Source organism: Telmatherina bonti (genome assembly GCF_933228915.1).
Source record: "Telmatherina bonti genome assembly, chromosome: 13".
In the NCBI taxonomy this organism is placed as follows: Eukaryota; Metazoa; Chordata; class Actinopteri; order Atheriniformes; family Telmatherinidae; genus Telmatherina; species Telmatherina bonti.
The window spans coordinates 753,510-771,690 of NC_136611.1; the positions used below are offsets into that span (position 1 = coordinate 753,510).

The 18,181-nt window shown below is 50.0% G+C and overlaps 1 protein-coding gene across 6 annotated transcripts in view; it reads right to left on the reverse strand.

Annotated features, from left to right (window-relative positions):
• The window catches only part of LOC306764394 (extracellular matrix organizing protein FRAS1-like), a 623,368-nt gene that overhangs the window by 516,699 nt on the left and 88,488 nt on the right, over nucleotides 1-18,181 (reverse strand). For all 6 annotated transcript variants that reach the window (XR_013771547.1, XR_013771548.1, XM_079251555.1 and 3 more), the window contains exon 3: nucleotides 495-602. Coding sequence is in view for 4 of the 6 variants with exons in the window: in XM_079251555.1 (XP_079107681.1) it covers nucleotides 495-602 (108 nt within the window). In the remaining 2 variants the exon portion in view is untranslated. The remainder of the gene's footprint in view (nucleotides 1-494; nucleotides 603-18,181) is intronic.

Consider the following 18,181-nt stretch of genomic DNA (forward strand, 5'->3'; position numbering starts at 1 on the left):
TACTTTTTTATTTTATTTATATATTCAAATTTCATTTTTATTGATATTTTTACTTCTTGAGCATAAAAGCAGCACAATGATGATCTGGTTACTGTGTTGTTTATTCCTAATTAAAATGAAGAAAAATGACGTGCAATAAAGGTTTTTTTGTTTTGTTTCTACAAAGATCTGCTAATTTCGCTGACAGAAGAACGAAGTTACCTGGAAAATTAATTAATAAAAAATCAGTTTGAAATCAAGAATAGATTCTGAAAATCGTCAACCTAAAAGTCGGAATCGAACTGAAGAGCAGGTCGTTGTTAGATTGTATTTTTATTTTCATTTCTTTATTTTAAAGGAGAAGAGCAATAAAACCATAGGAATGTGTAAAAGTAGATATTCCTGCTGCTAGACTGGGTGTGTGTTGCTCCTCCTCCACATTCCCAGCCTCATTGGGTCAGAAGTTTCATCATGTCGTCTCGGTGCGTCGGATCGTATGATGTAAAGCGTCTCACCTTCTGCAGGTCGCAGTGGGGGTCGGAGCAGCGGACGGGTCTGCAGACGGCCACCTCTCCGAAGCAGCTGCAGTCCTCACACGCCTGCTGCCTCCATGATGTCTTGTTCTGTTGACACCAAAGTAAAAAGACTTTATCCATCAGTGTGACAAGAAAGAAATCTGTCTCTTCATCAGCATCATCAGAAGAAAAGCCAGCAGTACGGCGTAGCAGGGACAGGAGGGGAACTGTCTGCAGAACAAACCCATTCATCATTAGATCCACCTGCCCGTTAACCCGAACCTCCAGGCAGCAGGTGCTGCTTTTCCAACCCAGTGTGAGGACCCGTTGGGTCCCAACGTGCCGGGGTTTACCCCCTACAGCCTGCACCCCAAGGTGGATCTGATGAAGCCGCAATTACAACTACAGAAAACTGATTTTAACAAACTTTTGGGGGAAGAAATTCATGGTTGCACAAGCAGCATCGTGACCCAACAAGGTCTTCACCTATAGGTCTTTTTGATAAGTCCTATAGCTAGGGATGGTTAGCATCCCTTAGTTATGCTGCTATAGGTTTAGACTGCTGAGGGACATTTCCTGATACACTGAGCCTCCCCCCCCCCCCCCGCCCCCATAACAGTGTAGCATCATTAACATGTATGTCTCCTGTCTCAGCAGGTCTCCCTGGCCGGGAGTAGCAGTTCCTGTTGTCTGTTGTCTTTCTGTCCTCTTCCCCCCACACAGCAGAGGCAGATGGCTGCCTGTCCTGAGCCGGGTTCTGCCGGAGGTTTCCTTCCTGTTAAAAGGGAGTTTTTTCCTTCCCACTGTCGCCAGTGTGCTTGCTCAGGATGGGAGATTGAGTTGGACTCAACTCAATCTGTTGGTTTCCTTATATAGGCTGTTATGAATTGGCCTTCATTATGTTTTCCCCTCTGCCTGTAAAGCGTCTTGAGATGGCATTGCCGTGATTTGACGCTATATAAATAAAGTTGAATTGAATTTAATTGAATTCACCGCAGTTTAACCATCATGAACACCTCCCTCCTCTCGAGTAAAGCAAGGCGGGCTTTCTGCAGTGGGGGGTGGGGGGCAACCAGATGGGACAAGACATTTCTAATCATACCTCCTGTTTGTCAGAACAACGAGCTTAAAGCCAATTCTAAATGATATTCTAGTGGCTGCTGAGATTCAGCTGAATGAAGAATAATCCACTCATGTCAGGAGTCTCCCAGGCTTCTGGAAGCTAGCGCTCCATGCAGACCAAACTAAAGATCTTCGGACCCAAACCGCCCAACGGCTCTCTGGCTGGAAGGGAGGGAAGCTGCAGAGCACATTCTTCCCATCGTGCACAAAAAGTAAACGGGACGCAGAGTTTTCAGCATGGCAGCCTGTTCTGTTTTACTCCTTCTCTCTCAGAAGGACAAAGTGTGAAGCAATTCAACCAGCCAGCAAGCGAAAAGCCCTTTCAGAGGCTGAAGCTGAACCGATGTAAACAGAATCCCTCATTGTTGCAACTTTTCCCCTCGAGGCTCCAATTAGGGAGCCTGCTGGTGGGACATGACAAATGCCTGACTGATGATTGACCTCCCAACACCCATAAATCAACTGTCTACCATCGTCCTGATGTAGCTGCTGCACCCAACATCAGTACGTACCACCTTCTGGGTCTTCACCGGATGATATGCATGTTCACAATACCAGGATGTAAACAGTGAAACACCAGATATACAAATAAATCTCCCGTTCCACCTCATCACCATGAGTATCTCCCGTTCCACCTCATCACCATGAGAATCTCCCGTTCCACCACATCACCACGAGAATCTCCCGTTCCACCTCATCACCATGAGAACCTCCCGTTCCACCTCATCACCATGAGTATCTCCCGTTCCACCTCATCACCATGAGAATCTCCCGTTCCACCTCATCACCATGAGAACCTCCCGTTCCACCTCATCACCATGAGTATCTCCCGTTCCACCTCATCACCATGAGTATCTCCCGTTCCACCACATCACCACGAGAATCTCCCGTTCCACCTCATCACCACGAGTATCTCCCATTCCACCTCATCACCATGAGTATCTCCCGTTCCACCTCATCACCATGAGAATCTCCCGTTCCACCTCATCACCATGAGAATCTCCCGTTCCACCTCATCACCATGAGAACCTCCCGTTCCACCTCATCACCATGAGTATCTCCCGTTCCACCTCATCACCATGAGAATCTCCCGTTCCACCACATCACCACGAGAATCTCCCGTTCCACCTCATCACCACGAGTATCTCCCATTCCACCTCATCACCATGAGTATCTCCCGTTCCACCTCATCACCATGAGAATCTCCCGTTCCACCACATCACCACGAGAATCTCCCGTTCCACCTCATCACCATGAGAATCTCCCGTTCCACCTCATCACCACGAGAATCTCCCGTTCCACCTCATCACCACGAGAATCTCCCGTTCCACCTCATCACCATGAGAATCTCCCGTTCCACCTCATCACCATGAGAATCTCCCGTTCCACCTCATCACCATGAGAATCTCCCGTTCCACCTCATCACCATGAGAATCTCCCGTTCCACCTCATCATGATGAGAATCTCCCGTTCCACCTCATCACCATGAGAATCTCCCGTTCCACCTCATCACCATGAGAATCTCCCGTTCCACCTCATCACCATGAGAATCTCCCGTTCCACCTCATCATGATGAGAATCTCCCGTTCCACCTCATCACCATGAGAATCTCCCGTTCCACCTCATCACCATGAGAATCTCCCGTTCCACCTCATCACCATGACAATCTCCCGTTCCACCTCATCACCATGAGAATCTCCCGTTCCACCTCATCACCATGAGAATCTCCCGTTCCACCTCATCACCATGAGAATCTCCCGTTCCACCTCATCATGATGAGAATCTCCCGTTCCACCTCATCACCATGAGAATCTCCCGTTCCACCTCGTCACCATGAGAATCTCCCGTTCCACCTCATCACCATGAGAATCTCCCGTTCCACCTCGTCACCATGAGAATCTCCCGTTCCACCTCATCACCATGAGAATCTCCCGTTCCACCTCATCACCACGAGAATCTCCCGTTCCACCTCGTCACCATGAGAATCTCCCGTTCCACCTCATCACCATGAGAATCTCCCGTTCCACCTCATCACCACGAGAATCTCCCGTTCCACCTCATCACCATGAGAATCTCCCGTTCCACCTCATCACCATGAGAATCTCCCGTTCCACCTCATCACCATGAGAATCTCCCGTTCCACCTCATCATGATGAGAATCTCCCGTTCCACCTCATCACCATGAGAATCTCCCGTTCCACCTCATCACCATGAGAATCTCCCGTTCCACCTCATCACCATGAGAATCTCCCGTTCCACCTCATCACCATGAGAATCTCCCGTTCCACCTCATCACCATGAGAATCTCCCGTTCCACCTCATCATGATGAGAATCTCCCGTTCCACCTCATCACCATGAGAATCTCCCGTTCCACCTCATCACCATGAGAATCTCCCGTTCCACCTCATCACCATGAGAATCTCCCGTTCCACCTCATCATGATGAGAATCTCCCGTTCCACCTCATCACCATGAGAATCTCCCGTTCCACCTCATCACCATGAGAATCTCCCGTTCCACCTCATCACCATGACAATCTCCCGTTCCACCTCATCACCATGAGAATCTCCCGTTCCACCTCATCACCATGAGAATCTCCCGTTCCACCTCATCACCATGAGAATCTCCCGTTCCACCTCATCATGATGAGAATCTCCCGTTCCACCTCATCACCATGAGAATCTCCCGTTCCACCTCATCACCATGAGAATCTCCCGTTCCACCTCGTCACCATGAGAATCTCCCGTTCCACCTCATCACCATGAGAATCTCCCGTTCCACCTCGTCACCATGAGAATCTCCCGTTCCACCTCATCACCATGAGAATCTCCCGTTCCACCTCATCACCACGAGAATCTCCCGTTCCACCTCGTCACCATGAGAATCTCCCGTTCCACCTCATCACCATGAGAATCTCCCGTTCCACCTCATCACCACGAGAATCTCCCGTTCCACCTCATCACCATGAGAATCTCCCGTTCCACCTCATCACCATGAGAATCTCCCGTTCCACCTCATCACCATGAGAATCTCCCGTTCCACCTCATCATGATGAGAATCTCCCGTTCCACCTCATCACCATGAGAATCTCCCGTTCCACCTCATCACCATGAGAATCTCCCGTTCCACCTCATCATGATGAGAATCTCCCGTTCCACCTCATCACCATGAGAATCTCCCGTTCCACCTCATCACCATGAGAATCTCCCGTTCCACCTCGTCACCATGAGAATCTCCCGTTCCACCTCATCACCATGAGAATCTCCCGTTCCACCTCGTCACCACGAGAATCTCCCGTTCCACCTCATCACCATGAGAATCTCCCGTTCCACCTCATCACCATGAGAATCTCCCGTTCCACCTCATCACCAAGAGAATCTCCCGTTCCACCTCATCATGATGAGAATCTCCCGTTCCACCTCATCACCATGAGAATCTCCCGTTCCACCTCATCACCATGAGAATCTCCCATTCCACCTCATCATGATGAGAATCTCCCGTTCCACCTCATCACCATGAGAATCTCCCGTTCCACCTCATCACCATGAGAATCTCCCGTTCCACCTCATCACCATGAGAATCTCCCGTTCCACCTCATCATGATGAGAATCTCCCGTTCCACCTCATCACCATGAGAATCTCCCGTTCTACCTCATCACCATGAGAATCTCCCGTTCCACCTCATCACCACGAGAATCTCCCGTTCCACCTCATCACCATGAGAATCTCCCGTTCCACCTCATCACCATGAGAATCTCCCGTTCCACCTCATCATGATGAGAATCTCCCGTTCCACCTCATCACCATGAGAATCTCCCGTTCCACCTCATCACCACGAGAATCTCCCGTTCCACCTCATCATGATGAGAATCTCCCGTTCCACCTCATCACCATGAGAATCTCCCGTTCCACCTCATCACCATGAGAATCTCCCGTTCCACCTCATCATGATGAGAATCTCCCGTTCCACCTCATCACCATGAGAATCTCCCGTTCCACCTCATCACCATGAGAATCTCCCGTTCCACCTCATCACCATGAGAATCTCCCGTTCCACCTCATCACCATGAGAATCTCCCGTTCCACCTCATCACCATGAGAATCTCCCGTTCCACCTCGTCACCATGAGAATCTCCCGTTCCACCTCATCACCATGAGAATCTCCCGTTCCACCTCGTCACCATGAGAATCTCCCGTTCCACCTCATCACCATGAGAATCTCCCGTTCCACCTCATCACCACGAGAATCTCCCGTTCCACCTCATCACCATGAGAATCTCCCGTTCCACCTCATCACCATGACAATCTCCCGTTCCACCTCGTCACCATGAGAATCTCCCGTTCCACCTCATCACCATGACAATCTCCCGTTCCACCTCATCACCATGAGAATCTCCCGTTCCACCTCGTCACCATGAGAATCTCCCGTTCCACCTCATCACCATGACAATCTCCCGTTCCACCTCATCACCATGAGAATCTCCCGTTCCACCTCATCATGATGAGAATCTCCCGTTCCACCTCATCACCATGAGAATCTCCCGTTCCACCTCATCACCATGAGAATCTCCCGTTCCACCTCATCATGATGAGAATCTCCCGTTCCACCTCATCACCATGAGAATCTCCCGTTCCACCTCATCACCATGAGAATCTCCCGTTCCACCTCATCACCATGAGAATCTCCCGTTCCACCTCATCATGATGAGAATCTCCCGTTCCACCTCATCACCATGAGAATCTCCCGTTCCACCTCATCACCATGAGAATCTCCCGTTCCACCTCATCACCACGAGAATCTCCCGTTCCACCTCATCACCATGAGAATCTCCCGTTCCACCTCATCACCATGAGAATCTCCCGTTCCACCTCATCATGATGAGAATCTCCCGTTCCACCTCATCACCATGAGAATCTCCCGTTCCACCTCATCACCACGAGAATCTCCCGTTCCACCTCATCACCATGAGAATCTCCCGTTCCACCTCATCACCATGAGAATCTCCCGTTCCACCTCATCATGATGAGAATCTCCCGTTCCACCTCATCACCATGAGAATCTCCCGTTCCACCTCATCACCAAGAGAATCTCCCGTTCCACCTCATCACCATGAGAATCTCCCGTTCCACCTCATCATGATGAGAATCTCCCGTTCCACCTCATCACCATGAGAATCTCCCGTTCCACCTCATCACCATGAGAATCTCCCGTTCCACCTCATCATGATGAGAATCTCCCGTTCCACCTCATCACCATGAGAATCTCCCGTTCCACCTCATCACCATGAGAATCTCCCGTTCCACCTCATCACCATGAGAATCTCCCGTTCCACCTCGTCACCATGAGAATCTCCCGTTCCACCTCATCACCATGAGAATCTCCCGTTCCACCTCGTCACCATGAGAATCTCCCGTTCCACCTCATCACCATGAGAATCTCCCGTTCCACCTCATCACCACGAGAATCTCCCGTTCCACCTCATCACCATGAGAATCTCCCGTTCCACCTCATCACCATGAGAATCTCCCGTTCCACCTCATCACCATGAGAATCTCCCGTTCCACCTCATCATGATGAGAATCTCCCGTTCCACCTCATCACCATGAGAATCTCCCGTTCCACCTCATCACCATGAGAATCTCCCGTTCCACCTCATCATGATGAGAATCTCCCGTTCCATCTCATCACCATGAGAATCTCCCGTTCCACCTCATCACCATGAGAATCTCCCGTTCCACCTCATCACCATGAGAATCTCCCGTTCCACCTCATCATGATGAGAATCTCCCGTTCCACCTCATCACCATGAGAATCTCCCGTTCCACCTCATCACCATGAGAATCTCCCGTTCCACCTCATCACCACGAGAATCTCCCGTTCCACCTCATCACCATGAGAATCTCCCGTTCCACCTCATCACCATGAGAATCTCCCGTTCCACCTCATCATGATGAGAATCTCCCGTTCCACCTCATCACCATGAGAATCTCCCGTTCCACCTCATCACCATGAGAATCTCCCGTTCCACCTCATCACCATGAGAATCTCCCGTTCCACCTCATCACCATGAGAATCTCCCGTTCCACCTCATCACGATGAGAATCTCCCGTTCCACCTCATCACCATGAGAATCTCCCGTTCCACCTCATCACCATGAGAATCTCCCGTTCCACCTCATCACGATGAGAATCTCCCGTTCCACCTCATCACCATGAGAATCTCCCGTTCGACCTCATCACCATGAGAATCTCCCGTTCCACCTCATCACCATGACAATCTCCCGTTCCACCTCATCACCATGAGAATCTCCCGTTCCACCTCATCACCATGAGAATCTCCCGTTCCACCTCATCACCATGAGAATCTCCCGTTCCACCTCATCACCATGAGAATCTCCCGTTCCACATCATCATGATGAGAATCTCCCGTTCCACCTCATCATGATGAGAATCTCCGGTTCCACCTCATCACCATGAGAATCTCCCGTTCCACCTCATCACCATGAGAATCTCCCGTTTCACCTCATCACCATGAGAATCTCCCGTTCCACCTCATCACCATGAGAATCTCCCGTTCCACCTCATCACCATGAGAATCTCCCGTTCCACCTCATCACCATGAGAATCTCCCGTTCCACCTCATCACCATGGGAATCTCCCGTTCCACCTCATCACCATGAGAATCTCCCGTTCTACATCATCATGATGAGAATCTCCCGTTCCACCTCATCACCATGAGAATCTCCCGTTCCACCTCATCACCATGAGAATCTCCCGTTCCACCTCATCACCATGAGAATCTCCCGTTCCACCTCATCACCATGAGAATCTCCCGTTCCACCTCATCACCATGAGAATCTCCCATTCCACCTCATCATGATGAGAATCTCCCGTTCCACCTCATCACCATGAGAATCTCCCGTTCCACCTCATCACCATGAGAATCTCCCATTCCACCTCATCATGATGAGAATCTCCCGTTCCACCTCATCACCATGAGAATCTCCCATTCCACCTCATCACCATGAGAATCTCCCGTTCTACATCATCGCCATGAGAATCTCCCGTTCCACCTCATCACCATGAGAATCTCCCGTTCCACCTCATCACCATGAGAATCTCCCGTTCCACCTCATCACCATGAGAATCTCCCGTTCCACCTCATCACCATGACAATCTCCCGTTCCACCTCATCACCATGAGAATCTCCCGTTCCACCTCATCACCATGAGAATCTCCCGTTCCACCTCATCACCATGAGAATCTCCCGTTCCACATCATCATGATGAGAATCTCCCGTTCCACATCATCATGATGAGAATCTCCCGTTCCACCTCATCACCATGAGAATCTCCCGTTCCACCTCATCACCATGAGAATCTCCCGTTCCACCTCATCACCATGAGAATCTCCCGTTCTACATCATCATGATGAGAATCTCCCGTTCCACCTCATCACCATGAGAATCTCCCGTTCCACCTCATCACCATGAGAATCTCCCGTTCCACCTCATCACCATGAGAATCTCCCGTTCCACCTCATCACCATGAGAATCTCCCGTTCCACCTCATCACCATGAGAATCTCCCATTCCACCTCATCATGATGAGAATCTCCCGTTCCACCTCATCACCATGAGAATCTCCCGTTCCACCTCATCACCATGAGAATCTCCCATTCCACCTCATCATGATGAGAATCTCCCGTTCCACCTCATCACCATGAGAATCTCCCGTTCCACCTCATCACCATGAGAATCTCCCATTCCACCTCATCATGATGAGAATCTCCCGTTCCACCTCATCACCATGAGAATCTCCCGTTCCACCTCATCACCATGAGAATCTCCCGTTCCACCTCATCACCATGAGAATCTCCCGTTCCACCTCATCACCATGAGAATCTCCCGTTCCACCTCATCACCATGAGAATCTCCCGTTCCACCTCATCACCATGAGAATCTCCCGTTCGACCTCATCACCATGAGAATCTCCCGTTCCACCTCATCACCATGACAATCTCCCGTTCCACCTCATCACCATGAGAATCTCCCGTTCCACCTCATCACCATGAGAATCTCCCGTTCCACCTCATCACCATGAGAATCTCCCGTTCCACCTCATCACCATGAGAATCTCCCGTTCCACCTCATCACCATGAGAATCTCCCGTTCCACCTCATCACCATGAGAATCTCCCGTTCCACCTCATCACCACGAGAATCTCCCGTTCCACCTCATCACCATGAGAATCTCCCGTTCCACCTCATCACCATGAGAATCTCCCGTTCCACCTCATCATGATGAGAATCTCCCGTTCCACCTCATCACCATGAGAATCTCCCGTTCCACCTCATCACCATGAGAATCTCCCGTTCCACCTCATCACCATGAGAATCTCCCGTTCCACCTCATCACCATGAGAATCTCCCGTTCCACCTCATCACCATGAGAATCTCCCGTTCCACCTCATCACCATGAGAATCTCCCGTTCCACCTCATCACCATGGGAATCTCCCGTTCCACCTCATCACCACGAGAATCTCCCGTTCCACCTCATCACCATGAGAATCTCCCGTTCCACCTCATCACCATGAGAATCTCCCGTTCCACCTCATCACCATGAGAATCTCCCGTTCCACCTCATCACCATGAGAATCTCCCGTTCCACCTCATCACCATGAGAATCTCCCGTTCCACCTCATCACCATGAGAATCTCCCATTCCACCTCATCATGATGAGAATCTCCCGTTCCACCTCATCACCATGAGAATCTCCCGTTCCACCTCATCACCATGAGAATCTCCCGTTCCACATCATCATGATGAGAATCTCCCGTTCCACCTCATCATGATGAGAATCTCCGGTTCCACCTCATCACCATGAGAATCTCCCGTTCCACCTCATCACCATGAGAATCTCCCGTTTCACCTCATCACCATGAGAATCTCCCGTTCCACCTCATCACCATGAGAATCTCCCGTTCCACCTCATCACCATGAGAATCTCCCGTTCCACCTCATCACCATGAGAATCTCCCGTTCCACCTCATCACCATGAGAATCTCCCGTTCCACCTCATCACCATGAGAATCTCCCATTCCACCTCATCATGATGAGAATCTCCCGTTCCACCTCATCACCATGAGAATCTCCCGTTCCACCTCATCACCATGAGAATCTCCCGTTCCACCTCATCACCATGAGAATCTCCCGTTCCACCTCATCATGATGAGAATCTCCCGTTCCACCTCATCACCATGAGAATCTCCCATTCCACCTCATCACCATGAGAATCTCCCGTTCTACATCATCGCCATGAGAATCTCCCGTTCCACCTCATCACCATGAGAATCTCCCGTTCCACCTCATCACCATGAGAATCTCCCGTTCCACCTCATCACCATGAGAATCTCCCGTTCGACCTCATCACCATGAGAATCTCCCGTTCCACCTCATCACCATGACAATTTCCCGTTCCACCTCATCACCATGAGAATCTCCCGTTCCACCTCATCACCATGAGAATCTCCCGTTCCACATCATCATGATGAGAATCTCCCGTTCCACCTCATCATGATGAGAATCTCCGGTTCCACCTCATCACCATGAGAATCTCCCGTTCCACCTCATCACCATGAGAATCTCCCGTTTCACCTCATCACCATGAGAATCTCCCGTTCCACCTCATCACCATGAGAATCTCCCGTTCCACCTCATCACCATGAGAATCTCCCGTTCCACCTCATCACCATGAGAATCTCCCGTTCCACCTCATCACCATGAGAATCTCCCGTTCCACCTCATCACCATGAGAATCTCCCATTCCACATCATCATGATGAGAATCTCCCGTTCCACCTCATCACCATGAGAATCTCCCGTTCCACCTCATCACCATGAGAATCTCCCATTCCACCTCATCATGATGAGAATCTCCCGTTCCACCTCATCACCATGAGAATCTCCCATTCCACCTCATCACCATGAGAATCTCCCGTTCTACATCATCGCCATGAGAATCTCCCGTTCCACCTCATCACCATGAGAATCTCCCGTTCCACCTCATCACCATGAGAATCTCCCGTTCCACCTCATCACCATGAGAATCTCCCATTCCATCTCATCACCATGAGAATCTCCCGTTCCACCTCATCACCATGAGAATCTCCCGTTCCACCTCATCACCATGAGAATCTCCCGTTCCACCTCATCATGATGAGAATCTCCCGTTCCACCTCATCACCATGAGAATCTCCCGTTCCACCTCATCACCATGAGAATCTCCCGTTCCACCTCATCACCATGAGAATCTCCCGTTCCACATCATCATGATGAGAATCTCCCGTTCCACCTCATCATGATGAGAATCTCCCGTTCCACCTCATCACCATGAGAATCTCCCGTTCCACCTCATCACCATGAGAATCTCCCGTTCCACCTCATCACCATGAGAATCTCCCGTTCTACATCATCACCATGAGAATCTCCCGTTCCACCTCATCACCATGAGAATCTCCCGTTCCACCTCATCACCATGAGAATCTCCCGTTCCACCTCATCACCATGAGAATCTCCCGTTCCACCTCATCACCATGAGAATCTCCCGTTCCACCTCATCACCATGAGAATCTCCCATTCCACCTCATCATGATGAGAATCTCCCGTTCCACCTCATCACCATGAGAATCTCCCGTTCCACCTCATCACCATGAGAATCTCCCATTCCACCTCATCATGATGAGAATCTCCCGTTCCACCTCATCACCATGAGAATCTCCCGTTCCACCTCATCACCATGAGAATCTCCCATTCCACCTCATCATGATGAGAATCTGCCGTTCCACCTCATCACCATGAGAATCTCCCGTTCCACCTCATCACCATGAGAATCTCCCGTTCCACCTCATCACCATGAGAATCTCCCGTTCCACCTCATCACCATGAGAATCTCCCGTTCCACCTCATCACCATGAGAATCTCCCGTTCCACCTCATCACCATGAGAATCTCCCGTTCCACCTCATCACCATGAGAATCTCCCGTTCCACCTCATCACTATGACAATCTCCCGTTCCACCTCATCACCATGAGAATCTCCCGTTCCACCTCATCACCATGAGAATCTCCCGTTCCACCTCATCACCATGAGAATCTCCCGTTCCACATCATCATGATGAGAATCTCCCGTTCCACCTCATCACCATGAGAATCTCCCGTTCCACCTCATCACCATGAGAATCTCCCGTTCCACCTCATCACCATGAGAATCTCCCGTTCTACATCATCATGATGAGAATCTCCCGTTCCACCTCATCACCATGAGAATCTCCCGTTCTACATCATCATGATGAGAATCTCCCGTTCCACCTCATCACCATGAGAATCTCCCGTTCCACCTCATCACCATGAGAATCTCCCGTTCCACCTCATCACCATGAGAATCTCCCATTCCACCTCATCATGATGAGAATCTCCCGTTCCACCTCATCACCATGAGAATCTCCCGTTCCACCTCATCACCATGAGAATCTCCCATTCCACCTCATCATGATGAGAATCTCCCGTTCCACCTCATCACCATGAGAATCTCCCGTTCCACCTCATCACCATGAGAATCTCCCATTCCACCTCATCATGATGAGAATCTCCCGTTCCACCTCATCACCATGAGAATCTCCCGTTCCACCTCATCACCATGAGAATCTCCCGTTCCACCTCATCACCATGAGAATCTCCCGTTCCACCTCATCACCATGAGAATCTCCCGTTCCACCTCATCACCATGAGAATCTCCTGTTCCACATCATCATGATGAGAATCTCCCGTTCCACCTCATCATCATGAGAATCTCCCGTTCCACCTCATCACCATGAGAATCTCCCGTTCCACCTCATCACCATGAGAATCTCCCGTTCCACCTCATCACCATGAGAATCTCCCGTTCTACATCATCATGATGAGAATCTCCTGTTCCACCTCATCATGATGAGAATCTCCCGTTCCACCTCATCATCATGAGAATCTCCCGTTCCACCTCATCACCATGAGAATCTCCCGTTCCACCTCATCATCATGAGAATCTCCCGTTCCACCTCATCACCATGAGAATCTCCCGTTCCACCTCATCACCATGAGAATCTCCCGTTCCACCTCATCACCATGAGAATCTCCCGTTCTACATCATCAAGATGAGAATCTCCTGTTCCACCTCATCACCATGAGAATCTCCCGTTCCACCTCATCGCCATGAGAATCTCCCGTTCCACCTCATCGCCATGAGAATCTCCCGTTCCACCTCATCGCCATGAGAATCTCCCGTTCCACCTCATCGCCATGAGAATCTCCCGTTCCACCTCATCGCCATGAGAATCTCCCGTTCCACCTCATCGCCATGAGAATCTCCCGTTCCACCTCATCACCATGAGAATCTCCTGTTCCACCTCATCACCATGAGAATCTCCCGTTCCACCTCATCACCATGACAATTTCCCGTTCCACATCATCATGATGAGAATCTCCCGTTCCACCTCATCACCATGAGAATCTCCCGTTCCACCTCATCACATGAGAATCTCCCGTTCCACCTCATCATGATGAGAATCTCCCGTTCCACCTCATCACCATGAGAATCTCCCGTTCCACATCATCATGATGAGAATCTCCCGTTCCACCTCATCATGATGAGAATCTCCCGTTCCACCTCATCACCATGAGAATCTCCCGTTCCACCTCATCACCATGAGAATCTCCCGTTCCACCTCATCACCATGAGAATCTCCCGTTCTACATCATCATGAGAATCTCCCGTTCCACCTCATCACCATGAGAATCTCCCGTTCCACCTCATCATGATGAGAATCTCCATGTTCCACATCATCATGATGAGAATCTCCCGTTCCACCTCATCATCATGAGAATCTCCCGTTCCACCTCATCACCATGAGAATCTCCCGTTCCACCTCATCACCATGAGAATCTCCCGTTCCACCTCATCACCATGAGAATCTCCCGTTCTACATCATCATGATGAGAATCTCCTGTTCCACCTCATCATGATGAGAATCTCCCGTTCCACCTCATCATCATGAGAATCTCCCGTTCCACCTCATCACCATGAGAATCTCCCGTTCCACCTCATCATCATGAGAATCTCCCGTTCCACCTCATCACCATGAGAATCTCCCGTTCCACCTCATCACCATGAGAATCTCCCGTTCCACCTCATCACCATGAGAATCTCCCGTTCTACATCATCAAGATGAGAATCTCCTGTTCCACCTCATCACCATGAGAATCTCCCGTTCCACCTCATCACCATGAGAATCTCCCGTTCCACCTCATCACCATGAGAATCTCCCGTTCCACCTCATCGCCATGAGAATCTCCCGTTCCACCTCATCGCCATGAGAATCTCCCGTTCCACCTCATCGCCATGAGAATCTCCCGTTCCACCTCATCGCCATGAGAATCTCCCGTTCCACCTCATCACCATGAGAATCTCCTGTTCCACCTCATCACCATGAGAATCTCCCGTTCCACCTCATCACCATGACAATCTCCCGTTCCACATCATCATGATGAGAATCTCCCGTTCCACCTCATCATGATGAGAATCTCCCGTTCCACATCATCATGATGAGAATCTCCCGTTCCACCTCATCACCATGAGAATCTCCCGTTCCACATCATCATGATGAGAATCTCCCGTTCCACCTCATCATGATGAGAATCTCCCGTTCCACCTCATCACCATGAGAATCTCCCGTTCCACCTCATCACCATGAGAATCTCCCGTTCCACCTCATCACCATGAGAATCTCCCGTTCTACATCATCATGATGAGAATCTCCTGTTCCACCTCATCATGATGAGAATCTCCCGTTCCACCTCATCACCATGACAATCTCCCGTTCCACATCATCATGATGAGAATCTCCCGTTCCACCTCATCATGATGAGAATCTCCCGTTCCACATCATCATGATGAGAATCTCCCGTTCCACCTCATCACCATGAGAATCTCCCGTTCCACATCATCATGATGAGAATCTCCCGTTCCACCTCATCATGATGAGAATCTCCCGTTCCACCTCATCACCATGAGAATCTCCCGTTCCACCTCATCACCATGAGAATCTCCCGTTCCACCTCATCACCATGAGAATCTCCCGTTCCACCTCATCATGATGAGAATCTCCATGTTCCACATCATCATGATGAGAATCTCCCGTTCCACCTCATCATCATGAGAATCTCCCGTTCCACCTCATCACCATGAGAATCTCCCGTTCCACCTCATCACCATGAGAATCTCCCGTTCCACCTCATCACCATGAGAATCTCCCGTTCTACATCATCATGATGAGAATCTCCTGTTCCACCTCATCATGATGAGAATCTCCCGTTCCACCTCATCATCATGAGAATCTCCCGTTCCACCTCATCACCATGAGAATCTCCCGTTCCACCTCATCATCATGAGAATCTCCCGTTCCACCTCATCACCATGAGAATCTCCCGTTCCACCTCATCACCATGAGAATCTCCCGTTCCACCTCATCACCATGAGAATCTCCCGTTCTACATCATCAAGATGAGAATCTCCTGTTCCACCTCATCACCATGAGAATCTCCCGTTCCACCTCATCACCATGAGAATCTCCCGTTCCACCTCATCACCATGAGAATCTCCCGTTCCACCTCATCGCCATGAGAATCTCCCGTTCCACCTCATCGCCATGAGAATCTCCCGTTCCACCTCATCGCCATGAGAATCTCCCGTTCCACCTCATCGCCATGAGAATCTCCCGTTCCACCTCATCACCATGAGAATCTCCTGTTCCACCTCATCACCATGAGAATCTCCCGTTCCACCTCATCACCATGACAATCTCCCGTTCCACATCATCATGATGAGAATCTCCCGTTCCACCTCATCATGATGAGAATCTCCCGTTCCACATCATCATGATGAGAATCTCCCGTTCCACCTCATCACCATGAGAATCTCCCGTTCCACATCATCATGATGAGAATCTCCCGTTCCACCTCATCATGATGAGAATCTCCCGTTCCACCTCATCACCATGAGAATCTCCCGTTCCACCTCATCACCATGAGAATCTCCCGTTCCACCTCATCATGATGAGAATCTCCCGTTCCACCTCATCACCATGAGAATCTCCCGTTCTACATCATCATGATGAGAATCTCCCGTTCCACCTCATCACCATGAGAATCTCCCGTTCCACCTCATCACCATGAGAATCTCCCGTTCCACCTCATCACCATGAGAATCTCCCGTTCTACATCATCATGATGAGAATCTCCCGTTCCACCTCATCATGATGAGAATCTCCCGTTCCACCTCATCACCATGAGAATCTCCCGTTCTACATCATCATGATGAGAATCTCCTGTTCCACCTCATCATGATGAGAATCTCCCGTTCCACCTCATCACCATGAGAATCTCCCGTTCCACCTCATCACCATGAGAATCTCCCGTTCCACCTCATCACCATGAGAATCTCCTGTTCCACCTCATCATGATGAGAATCTCCCGTTCCACCTCATCACCATGAGAATCTCCCGTTCCACCTCATCACCATGAGAATCTCCTGTTCCACCTCATCACCATGAGAATCTCCCGTTCCACCTCATCATGATGAGAATCTCCCGTTCCACCTCATCACCATGAGAATCTCCCGTTCCACCTCATCACCATGAGAATCTCCCGTTCTACATCATCATGATGAGAATCTCCTGTTCCACCTCATCATCATGAGAATCTCCCGTTCCACCTCATCATGATGAGAATCTCCCCTTCCACCTCATCACCATGAGAATCTCCCGTTCCACCTCATCACCATGAGAATCTCCTGTTCCACCTCATCACCATGAGAATCTCCCGTTCTACATCATCATGATGAGAATCTCCCGTTCCACCTCATCACCATGAGAATCTCCCGTTCCACCTCATCATGATGAGAATCTCCTGTTCCACCTCATCATGATGAGAATCTCCCGTTCCACCTCATCACCATGAGAATCTCCTGTTCCACCTCATCACCATGAGAATCTCCCGTTCTACATCATCGCCATGAGAATCTCCCGTTTCACCTCATCACCATGAGAATCTCCCGTTCTACATCATCGCCATGAGAATCTCCCGTTCCACATCATCACCATGAGAATCTCCCGTTCCACCTCATCGCCATGAGAATCTCCCGTCCCACCTCATTACCATGAGAATCACCCGTTCCACCTCATTGCCATGAGAATCTCCCGTTCCACCTCATCACCATGAGAATCTCCCGTTCCACCTCATCACCATGAGAATCTCCCGTTCTACATCACCATGAGAATCTCCCGTTCCACCTCATCATGATGAGAATCTCCCGTTCCACCTCATCATGATGAGAATCTCCTGTTCCACATCATCATGATGAGAATCTCCCGTTCCACCTCATCATCATGAGAATCTCCCGTTCCACCTCATCACCATGAGAATCTCCCGTTCCACCTCATCACCATGAGAATCTCCCGTTCTACCTCATCACCATGAG